The sequence below is a fragment of the Pyrgilauda ruficollis genome, unplaced genomic scaffold, assembly GCF_017590135.1.
Source record: "Pyrgilauda ruficollis isolate IOZ18807 unplaced genomic scaffold, ASM1759013v1 scaffold44, whole genome shotgun sequence".
In the NCBI taxonomy this organism is placed as follows: domain Eukaryota; kingdom Metazoa; phylum Chordata; class Aves; order Passeriformes; family Passeridae; genus Pyrgilauda; species Pyrgilauda ruficollis.
The window spans coordinates 4,551,697-4,563,865 of NW_024525934.1; the positions used below are offsets into that span (position 1 = coordinate 4,551,697).

At 39.0% G+C, this 12,169-nt stretch overlaps 1 protein-coding gene across 4 annotated transcripts in view; it reads right to left on the reverse strand.

Annotated features, from left to right (window-relative positions):
- The window catches only part of FGF14 (fibroblast growth factor 14), a 381,047-nt gene that overhangs the window by 207,763 nt on the left and 161,115 nt on the right, over positions 1-12,169 (reverse strand). For 2 of the 4 annotated variants that reach the window (XM_041478311.1, XM_041478312.1), the window contains exon 1: positions 10,096-10,351. The exons of the other annotated variants lie outside the window; for them this stretch is intronic. In XM_041478311.1, coding sequence (XP_041334245.1) covers positions 10,096-10,171 — 76 coding nt within the window. In that variant the 5' untranslated portion in view covers positions 10,172-10,351. Of the gene's footprint in view, positions 1-10,095; positions 10,352-12,169 lie in introns of those variants that run through there. 4 annotated transcript variants of the gene reach the window in all.

A 12,169-nucleotide genomic window follows, 5' to 3' on the forward strand; every position in this document is an offset into this window, starting at 1 on the left:
GTCTTTAAAAACAGACGGTGCTCTCACTTAAACTTCAGATCAGTGAAATAAATCCTACTACCAGGACTCCCTGGAAAGGCTGGTCCTCAGTCTAATTTTGCTCATCTAAAATGCTCTTTCACTTAAAGCAGAATTCAGGCAAGCCCACAGGAGCTCGACTGAAAGGTAAGATGAGCAGTGGTCATGCAAGCTTGGTTTATATTGGTGGCCATCAGGAGCCCATTTGTTCCTAGGGAAACCCACCATTTTTGCCCACGCCCCATCTCTGAACATGACAATTTAGTAACTTCACTATAAAATGGATGAACTTTGTTTGCATTTTCTGAAAATTTTGTTTCATCCTCATTGCTATTAACCCCTGCTAGTATTTGACTTCAGCAAAACAGCACTCATTTCTGTTTATTACTGTTTAACTTTGTACATGCTTTCTCCCCTCTGTTTCACTGTACTGCTGGGTTCCCCATCCTGCTCTGGGTCTGTAACTAACATGTTTCAGCAAATCTGGCTGCCCATCATTCCACCTTCTTTTACAGGCTTTGACAATAGTCAGTAAGCTACTTTCACTGGTTACAGCTGCCCTATTTTCTTTTCCCTCCCTCCCTGGATGTACTGTCCATATAACTGACATCACTATGGGGCTATTTTTCCACCTTATGTAAAATCTCCTTCCCCATGCCCTACCCTTCCACTGGTTTTACTGCCGCACAGATATGGCTGGGATATTTTTTTATGTCTCAAACTCCAAAGTAGTGCTTCAGATTATGGACTTAGAAACTAGGAATGAATACTGGATGCAATCTCCAAGCCACAAAGCTAATAGACCCTGAGGATCAAACTCCTCCAGAACAGATATAAAAAACTGATGGAAGCCAATGGTTTTGCTGCTTAGGCATGGAGGCGTGCTGCAGACAAAAGGGGATGATCTGTCTTCCCTGTCTACATGTCTACAACTAAAATTGTCATTAAATAATAGAATTGTAGAATGGCTTGGGTTGGAAGGGGACTTAAAGATCATCTATTTCCAACCCTCTTGCGATGAGCAGGGACACCTTTCACTAGACCAGGTTGCTCAAAGGTGAAGCACCTTGCATTTGGTCTTGTTAAACCCCATGAGATTCCCACAGGCCTACTTCTTGAGCTTGTCCATGTCCCTCTGGATGACATCCTGTCCTTGAGGTATGTCAACAGCACCACTTTGCTTGGTGACATCCACAAATTTGCTGAGGGTGCACTCAATCACTTTGCCTATGTCAGTTATGAAGATATTAAGTAACACTGGTCCAAATTCAGACCTCTGATGGTAATTGGGACTCTGAGCCATAGACCACTGCCCTCTGGATACAGCTGTCTGACCAATTCCTTATCCAATCAACAGTCCACCCATCAAATCCGTCTCTCTCCAGTTTAGAGAAAGATGTTGTGAGGGACTGTGTCAAAGGCTTTACGGAAGTTCAGTTAAATGAATAAATAAATCTGTAGCTCTTCCTTTGTCCACTGATGTAGTCACTCCATCATAGAAGGCCACTAGGTTGGTCAGGCAGGACTTGCCCTTGTGAAGCTGTACTGGCTGTCTCCAGTCACCTCCCTGTTCTCCAGGTTCCTTAGCACAGCGTCTAGGAGGGATCTGTTCCAAGATCTTTCCAGGCTGACAGGTTGATAGTTCCCTGGGTCCTCCTTTCTACCCTTTTTAAAGATAGGTATAAAGTTTCACTTTTTCCAGTCATCTTAGACTTTATCTGACTGGATGAGTTACATCAATCTCTACTTAATATAATGGATTTAGTATAACTGCTTTGATAAAATTGCTTTGATATAGTGCCCTATACTACAATATCCTATACACTACTATTAGTTTCAGCTTTTATACTGAGAGGTAAATAATTCTGATTGAGATCTTTTGTCTGATCATTTGTCATGATAAAGAATTCATTTTATAAAAATATATCTGATTTACCATCTTTAATCCTGCAGGACAAGGTTCCTTAAACAATTGACAATTTGTGGCTGATTTGACCCAGGCTCCTCTCTCAGAATAAGTTAAGAATGCAAAGGGCACCTTTCTGCATTTCGTGGTTCAACAACAGGGCTTCTCTAATGAACTTTGTCTGAAGCTCCCACTCCTACCCATGACAAAGGGTGGGAAGACCTTTTCATGACTTGTCAGCAGATTTTCAGGAAGAAGGTTCACCACATTTTGGAATGATAAAGTCCTGTTTCCAATTATTGAAATGTGAGCAGACAAAAGTGCAAGGAGACACTGCTGCACTGTGACTCAAGCTGTGCTGAACATCACATCTCACCATCTGCCTTCATCTCCACATCTGTTCTTGAAAAGAGGGACTTTGTAATGGACTATGAACACATCATAAAACTGGATGGATGTAGACAGATCCTGAAGCTAAGCCCTTAGACCTTTATGGCATGTCACTTAAACCAGAGAAAACCTCCTTCGAAAAGAAAAATGGTTCAAAGCAAGCAGTATCTGAACATCGTCTGCAGACATCAGTGCCAGAGGCATATTTCAACAGTCCAAAAGCCATATCTTCTGGCAAAGATATGAATTTGTGGTGTGACACTCTAAAGAGAGAGGCTGAAACTAAGGAAATATTTGTGGTGTTCCAGAGTTAGAAAGAAGTTTTCAGGTCTTTCAAAGTCTTCACAGTTTATTATCACTTGCTGATTAATGAACTAGCAGCTATATAAATGACCAGCCAGTGAAATAGATAACTTGGAATATGTTTAGTAAAGTAGAAGTTACACTTATCCTCTGTACACAGTTTCTGAAGTTTGAGGTAAAGTCCTGGGTCCACTGAATTAATAGAAATTTTATAACTGATCCCTTTAGTGCAAGATTTCACCAGCTGTTCTGTTTGTTCAGACAGGTATTGAATTCTTGACTTTGAACTTAGGTTCTGCCATACTAGCTTTAGAGTGTTTCAAATGCACATAAAAACCTGAAAATAGGAATATCCACTATGTCCACTGCAAGCATCCACAGCAAAGTCAATTACAGCAGTGCAAGTATATCATTTTCAGAAATACCAGTAGTTATATTCATTTCCAATACTGAACAAACAAAAAATGCTTACTAGTGGCAGAGTTAGAGCACATCCCTGTCTCCTGAAAACTGCTTCCAAGCATGAAAATGAGGGGGTTTTTTTGTTCTCATAATCCTTATCATTTTACAAATGCAATATGTCTATAACTGCCACAGTCAAAAGGTAGAAAACCCATTTTGCAATAATGCAAACAGCAGATTCTGCCATTTGAACTCTCATATACAGCTAGAATTTATTTAAAGAAAAAGGACAGACTGATATTATGGATTTACACATAGGCAATTTTTGATGTCTTAAGAGTTCAAGTAGATGTAATGTCAACAGAAGTTGAATATTAATGTAGGTTTTTTATTGCATTTTCCAAGAATAATTATAATAAACTTACACTGGCTGTAAAAAAAATCATCTTCGTGACTTTTACATGGCACATTAGTGCTGCTTCGTTGGCAGGCAGTAATTTGTTAATCTAAGGTGGTCAAATTATTGTGATTCATGTAACTGTACTCTTTTCATGTAACCACTGTTGAATATCAATTACTTCATACCTGATACTTAAGTTTAGACTTGGGACAAGACATCTCTCCCACATGGAACAAATGTGGCTCAAAATGCCTGGATAACTTGATTTTTCTGATTCCTTTATCTTTTATTTGGGGCAAATCACCATTTCAAGCAATTTTTATGAAACACTGTTTGCAAATGTGAGGTGCTTTGAAACTGACAGTGATAAGTGCCTCTAGCATTCTGAAATTACAGATTAGACAAAGATCTGTCATAAGTCTTCATAAATGTACTCTTCCTTATCTCAACTTAGATAAAAGTGGCAACTACTAGGACAAACGGGAATTTGTTGGATGCTTTTTACTATATCCTTGAAAAGTCACGGTAAGTGTAAAGATTGTCTGCTCTACATGGATGAAGATCACTACTTTTAGCAAATGACAAGAATTTGGAATAGCAAAAGCAGAGCTGAATTCAGGACTTCAAGTCTTACATACTTTAGTGAGACTTTCCACAGATTGAGAGGAACTGACTATTTGGGCTACAAATAGTCCTACTTAAAAACAGTATTTCCTCTCAGTGACTTTGCACCAAAGCATCAGCTCTTACTTTTTAGACTATGTTTCCATCACTGGCAGCCAGGCAAAGACTACCTAAGTTACACCAAAAGTTACACTAAGATTCCCTAAGTTACACCAAAACTGCAGTGCTGGCTCGGAAAAGACCCAGTGCTCCTCACAAGCCCACCTCTCCTTGGCACAGCTGGCTTTCCAGGCGCAGAACGAGAGGGCTGGCAGGAGGAGAGGAGAGGAGAGGAGAGGAGAAGAGGAGAGAAGAGAAGAGAAGAGAAGAAGAGAAGAGAAGAGAAGAGAAGAGAAGAGAAGAGAAGAGAAGAGAAGAGAAGAAGAGGAGAAGAGGAAAGAAAAAGATGGGCATCCTCCATGCACCCCAAGGTGCTGCCTGGGTGTAGCTGGGAAGCGCCCCTCGGAGCTCTGATGTACCTCAGTACAAACAGCAGACGCCCCATAACTCCTGATGAACACTAAAACATTTAAACACATAGTCTCTGTAAAACTCCACGTGCTGCTGAGGGCACAGGTTCAGAAGTGACAAGGGTACAGAACTGAGCCCTAGGGACAGCTCATGCTGTTCCATTACTGCTGTCTGTATGGCAGCACCAATATTGACAGCAATCAGATGGGATCCCTTGCACTGCACTGCCTGTGGATACACAAGATGGCAGTTTTCCACCCAGGAAGGTTTTGTGTTCTAAATTTAAATGAGATCTCATTTATAAATAGCTACAGAACAATGTCGTTAAATGCCAGCATCATGATGATTCCAAATTGCATCAATGGAAGCAGAGAAAATTAACAGCTTTGCCTCAATCCTTTGTATGTTATGTTGGGGAACTTGTCAATATGACTCCATTCCCAGCACTTCTATTCCTGTAATTTGAAGTAGTAAAACCCTCACAAAATAGAATGTCTACAAACTATCTAAACCAGAAATGGCAAGAGAATTACGTTAAAAAGTTCAAAGTTGATGGTACTGCCCATAGCAACTGTTGAGATTTACTGTGCTTTTTGAAAATAAACAAACAAACAAACAAAAAAAAAAACCAAAAAAAAAAAAAAAAAAAACCCAAACCAACAAACAAAAAAACCCCCAAAAAAACCAAAAAAACCCCAACTTTTAGAAAGCTAGAAATCACACAAGGCAAAAGTAAGAATTAACTTTCTTATTTTGTAGTGGAAGTCCCCTACAGTTAGATATTGACTCCTTTTCTTTAACAGTTGGATACAGCATGCTATACAACTTGGTTTCAGTGTGCTGCTCACCAGAAAGTGTTGGTCTCCATTGTATTACTGAAGCTTACGAAGGCACAGTTAAATGCCATGCAAATAACAAACCACAATGCATTTCACTAGATGGCTGCTCAAAGTTTCATTGTAGGCATCCAGGAAATCTACAAAGATAGCATTCAGAATGGCAGGAGTTACTAAGTGCACCACTAGGAGCAGCATCAACATCAATGCAGGAAAACAACTAAAAAGAGAATAGGTCTGATGTATTACTGCACTACCCTAGTTTCACATGACTCTTATACCAGAAATTTTCCCAGGAATCTGTCCAATTCCATTTTGCTGGACAGAGTTAGAGCGGCTTTAGGGAGAGTAACACAGCAATTAATCAAATTTTCTACAAACTCCCATTATATATTTCTCCCTATCAGAAACCAGGAGGAAATATGAGATATCTTCAAAAATAACTGCAAAGAGATATCCTCACAGTGATCATACGTTAAGAAAGAGGACCAAAATGCTTACTGAGGCAAAAATAAAAGTGGAAAAATGTTACTTTTGTTACCAAAGTTGTGACATGTAGTAGAGATTTGAGGAGATAAAGAATTTCCTTGCAAAGTAAATGCATATATTCTGAGAACCTGACTGCTCAGACACAGAGGTGGACTCTGCTGCAGCCTCCATGAGGCAGAGCTGCATTATATACTAAAATTATAAAAGGACCCACAGCCCAATCCAATATGCCATGCAGGTTGTAAGCTGCCACAGGCTCAGGCTTGCTGGGAAGGCTGAAGCACAAACACAGGATCAGGTTGTTGCCCACCCAGGAGGCTGCTGTCCTCATTGTCAACAGCCTTTCAGAAGGCACCTGGGAAAGACTAAGATTTGTATTCTTGTTTCCATGGGTGTTTTTTGCGGTTTGTTTTGGTTTAGTTTTTTGGGGTTTTTTTTGTTTTGTTTTGTTGGGTTTTTGGTGGGTTTTTTGTTGTTGTTGTTGTTGGGGTGGTGGTGGGTTTTTTTATTTTTTTTTCTTAATTTAGTTTACTACAAATAGTATGTATCTAGATACGAGAGAGGAATATATAATAGTTTATTTCTAGCCACTAACAGCAAAAATTCTTATTTCTAAAGCATTCTGGTGAAAACAAGTAAAGGTAAATATCAGAGCACAAAGAAAAAATATCACATATAGGAAGGTTTGTAGGGGAATTTCTGACTTGAAATCAAAGCCAAAGGAAAAAATATGCTGAAAGATGCGGAGCTATGATGACCTCACATTCAAAGGAAGAGGACTTCTGATAATGGAGAACAGGAGTGAGACTCAAAAAAAGGGTGTTTAATATTATCACCCATACCGCTAAATTTTTTAGTGTTAACAAAATGGTATAAATGTGAATATGAAATAAGAGACCCTAGAATGGAGAAAAAAGATGAGAGGAGACAGCCAGGCTAACTAAATAAGGCAAACTTTAAGAAAAGGGAATAAAAGGGAAATACTGTGGGGGTTCAGAGAAATTAATTCTAGAGTTTGGATGAATTAAGTTGCTACTTGAAGCAGGTGACCTTTCCAGGAGTTTGGTTGAAGCACCATCCACCTGTCCAGCCTAAAAAAATAAAATCACAGCTAAACTGTTGGTTAACAGCTGTACACATTCTGAACACAGTCTGTGAGGTTTTAGGTGTTTTGGGATTTTCTGATGTTAAGGCTTAACCAGTGTGGAATCAAACATTCCTTCCTGAAAATACTAAGTTGCCCTTTTTTTTTTTTTTCAGTTTTTTGTCCTGGGTTTCTGCTTACCCAGATATTATACATCATTATCTAGAGAACCTGTAGAATGAGGGCAATAGCTAGATCCCTTGAAATGGAACTAAATAAAATGAAATATTTATTGCAGTATGGAATGAGTGTGCATGGTATGAGAAAATACCAAGGGCTTGGATGGAAAACGAACACTGTCAGAGTTTCTATCTGTAATCAGAATTTATTCTTACATCTCCAATTAAGTACACTCAAGTAGTTTTTTGAAGTTCTCTTTTGTTTTTTAAGGTGAACCCCTAGGAATTTGTGGGTATCACGTAAAAGCCCTGGTGGACCAATAACCTTTGCAGTCAATGTGAGGAAATATTGAGGCTGTTTGCCAATGGAACAGAAGAAGCAAACTAACTGAAAAATGAAACCAAGCAAAATCAAAAGAGAAAGTGTGAAGTTTAAGGTTATTAAAAAGAAATAAAATCAAATGAGCTGTTTGAAGAGTTCAAATTATAGTGCTTCTATTAAGCCAATGATGGCAGCACACTCAATGAAGAGAAGTACATTTAATGCATGTACAGCAGAATATTTTATAAAGTGGTAGCATATATTCTTGCTGTAAGAGAATATTCTAACAGTAAAACAAAACAAAACAAATTTTTTGAGAATCATTGGCTACCACAAGCAGGAAACATACACCCTTGTTTTCCATAAGGAAAGATTATGCAAATGCTATCTGAAATTCACACACTTCTGATAATGACTGCCAGTATTCTGCCTTTTTTACAAGTCTTTTTTTTCATTTGTTTGTTTGTTTGTTTGTAGGAATAATCTGGAAAATTTTAATAGCAAGCTTCAGTTTTCAGGAAAAGGTCCCTGCTGGCACCCTTTGAATCATTCGTTTTTTAGGCAGATGCATAATGAAAGGATACCTTTGTCTTCAGAATGTTATCCAAAATTAAACAGGACTACAGGGTTCAAACGAATCTAGGCTTGACTTCTCAGTGTCAATACTCATTTGTGTATCATGTTTAAAATGCAGGGGTTGGAGACAGAATGAAACAGATTTCAGAGGTATTGCTAGACATATGTGATTATGCATATGATAAATCCCCCCAAAATTCAAAGAATTCAAATTCTTCAAATAAAAGTCATGAATGCAAACCATGCAACCCACGTGTGAATCTCTTCCTACAAAAAGACAGAAAAGAAATGAAAAAAGTAATAAAAACTCTCCTAATTCTTGTGACATCTTTGTGCCCATTCGCAAGGCTCCTTTTAACTTCATAATATTAACCTCCATAAGGAAACCTCAGAAGGAAAAGGCATTCTGTCTTAAGCAGCAGAGATATAAATGCAAGGAGCACAGGGAATTCATAAGGAGTGAGCTATATTAACCTTCTCTGTCTCTAGTCTTTCTCTTTTCTCTCCAAAGAAATAAGGAGTTCTAGATTAACAGCTTCTTCATTGTCAGCACTACATCATTCCTGATCCTAAGAGCTTTAAATATCCACCTCACAGATATCCAGTATGAAACAGTTAAGGAGTAAACCATACTAATTACCATACTAATATGTGCGATTTTTTAATTATCATTTTCATCAACAATATCTTCCCTTTTCTAATGTATATTTTTTTTAAATCTGTGGCTGGTTAAGATGAACAAGTTATCTGATTTGTAGCAATTTCCCTATTACTTTGGAATTCCCAAATCAAATTGTGTTACCTGGTGAACCTTAACCACCATAAATCAGAAAGCTCTGGTAAACTGAGACACACATCGCAGTTTCTTCCACCCACAAACACAAGATTCCTGGGGGTCCTACAAAGCAAACCAGCAAGGAATAATCTCTGGTGAGTTATGCCCTATATTTCAGTTGCAAGTGAGAAAAGGGTGTGGAATAGCCTTAGGCTTCCAGAATTGCACATTCATCAATTAAAAAAATATATAGGAAAAAAGGAAAGAGAGAAAATCAGTTTGTCTGACCAAAGCATGCGTAAAATACAAAGCAAATTCAGTGTATACGCCTTGTCAAAACTGGCAGCAAGAGAACACAAAACACTGTCTTAACAATTTTAGGTCTATTAGGAACAGCTGAAAACCAGCACATTACAGAGAATATTTGCTAAGAGTAAGCCAAAGATTATTGTGATGACAAGCAATAGAAAAACTGAAACTGCTTCCATACATGGGAAATTATGTTCAATTCACTAATTCCATAGGTTTGCTCAATCTTGATAAAACTGAATGGGAAATTACACACATACAAAATAAAAAACACGATGAAATTTACTTTTGTGTAGTAAAGTAGGAACCCTGTAGAGCTGGTTATAAGACTAACAATCAATAGACAGCCCCCCTCCAGATTCATTAAACTAAAGCCTCACAACAGAACTTAAAGTAAACCCAACTTTTTTCTTCTTACTTCAGAGGCACTTGTAGTTTCCATCCCAAGCTCCTCCCTGCTAAAGAAAGAATTAATGAAACTCCATAATAGTTTTAATGTCTTGACAGATATGTTAATATTCAAAAGCTTTAAATGAGGAATGCAATTACAGTTCTCATGATGCAGCTAAAAGATCAGTTCAACTTCAGTTCCACTTAATTTTTACTGCAAGTGGGCAGTGTCCAGCACAGGAAATCCTGGTTACTGCTGCTGACCACGACTATTTCCGCTGCTGAATGCAGCTGCTATGAACTCTTGGGGTCTTAAAGAATTAGTGGAACTAAATTATTTGAGATATGAGTAGATTGGAAAGTTCCTATTAAACTAAGGCCACCTTACAAAACAACATTTCACCAATACATAATATAGTTGTGTACACGTAACTATATGAAAAGTGAATTGTGCTAAAAGACCAACTAGATTAGACCACATAAAGAGTGTTTTCCTGTGAAACAGAATTACATAAAGAGCAATATGAAGGTAAAATAGTACATAGACACCACAACGAGCACCGTACAGAAGAGTTCACCTACCATGTGAGATTCCAGCTGCAAACTGTTTCTTCTTTAATTGTCTCCTCCCTGAGTCTTTGTGCATATTGAAACACATGAACGTAACCCCCAAAAACACCTAGTACAACACAAATGCTAGCAATTATCTGTTTTTTTCTATTTTGTTTAGTAAAAGAAGTAAAAAATCAGTCCTGTTGTTTTTCATCCACTCAGCACTAGATGAGTCCTGCAAACACCAACAGGCCTCTTTTTTCATGTAACAGGTTGGTAGAGAATGCGGAGAACTCTACAACGAAGGCTATAAGAGCAAGAATGTGGGAGCCTGAGCAGAGCAGAAATAGAAATTGTATCACTGTCACACACAGTGAACAAGAACACTCAAATACCAAGTTGGTAAAAAGGTCATAACCCATGCCATGTATGCCAAAGCAGGACTGTGAAGGACTTTTCAAACCCAGCAGTGGATACAGCCATGGCCTTTGAAGGAGAGAGACTACCATGGCTTCTGTGGTAGATGAACAGGCAGTACATTTGTATCCTCATGCCTAGACATGTGAGGCTTTTAAGAGTTTTAAGTAACGCTGTGTAAGTTTCTGAGAGTCTTGGGAGGAGTGGATTGTTTCTGGGAAGGGAGGAGTTAACAGGGAGGGTGGCCTGGGCTGGAGGAATGCTGGGCAGCTAGTGAGAGCAATGTGAAGATAAGAGCAGGGCATTAGGGCAGGAAAAAAAAGCTGTGGGGATCACACTGGGGAATACAAGGCTGGGGAGTGTACCTTTGCTGCAGAAGGGCTAAAACCTGCTCCTGCTAGGAGAGGATGGTGAGGGTAGGAGGAAAGACCAAAGAAAGACACTTCAGGTATCACGAAATGTGAGAGGAAAAAAGAAAACTGAGTTGGCTAAGGAAACTGTTACAAGTGCTGCTGGATAAAACAGAGTGGATAGGAGAGGAGAAGGTGACAATCACAACTCTCATGGGAAGATAACTGAGAAGCTTACACAGAAATGACGGGTAAAATGTGTAGAGCAGTACAAATCAGAGGACAACTAGTAGCACAGCTGTGGCACAGAGGGGTTTGGAATGGTCCCTGTCCACCTGGTACTGCTTTTGTGAAAAAAAATCGCCCCCAGCTGACCAATGCAGATCAAAATCGCCTGCCTGAACCAGACTCTGCAGCCACAAAATGGTTCATGCACAACCCACACGAAACATCAGTAATGGAGAATTAACTGTGCATACATCCAGAGATGAGATGTGTTAAAGCAGCTGGAAATGGTATCTGCAGGGCTTTTTTTGAAAGAACAAAAGCCATATGGGTCCACAGTCACGTGTTAAATGCAACTGTTGTCTGTGGTTATTAGATGGGTGCCAGAGGGAGATGCAGTCCAGTTAGGGTGAGCTAACATTAAAAACAGCAGCGCTGGAGGATTCACTCATCTCTTGCACGTGATTATGGGTCCTTTGAACCCTGCTAACACAAATGGTCTGGATTCAGAAGGGCAGGTTGGCAGGGCTGGGAATACTCTCCAGGAGGGAACAGATCCCAAGGAACCTAATAAGAAGGCGAAGGCAAATATGTACAAAAGTAGAATATACAAGCAGTTTTAATGCTTGTTAATACAGGCCCTGAAGATACACAAGCAAGTGGAAAGTAAAGACAATATGGACCCCTGCAGTTCTGTATATGGGGCTTGACTGCAGGATAACACAAAGGGGTTTTTGTATTTTTATTTTCACAAGAATTCTGCATGAGTCATGAAAATGGCATTGGAATTAGAATAATTGTGTTTCAAATTAAAAATGGAATGCCTGGGAGAAGATACAGCCAAATGGAATAAGAAACCAAGAACCACATTCATGCATAATTTGGCAAAACTGTATGCTAGAAATCAAAGAGAAGATCTCAAGAGTCAGGCATTGAAACCAAAAGCAGGTGATCTCCAGCAACATGAAAGCAACAATTGCAGCTCTACTATTTGAGGAATATTTAGACATTAAGATTGGACAGAATCACTTGCTCAACCCTTTGGGAGACAGCAGATTCAGATATAATTAGCCAGGAGATACTTATAGCACCAATCCTACTGTAGATGTAAG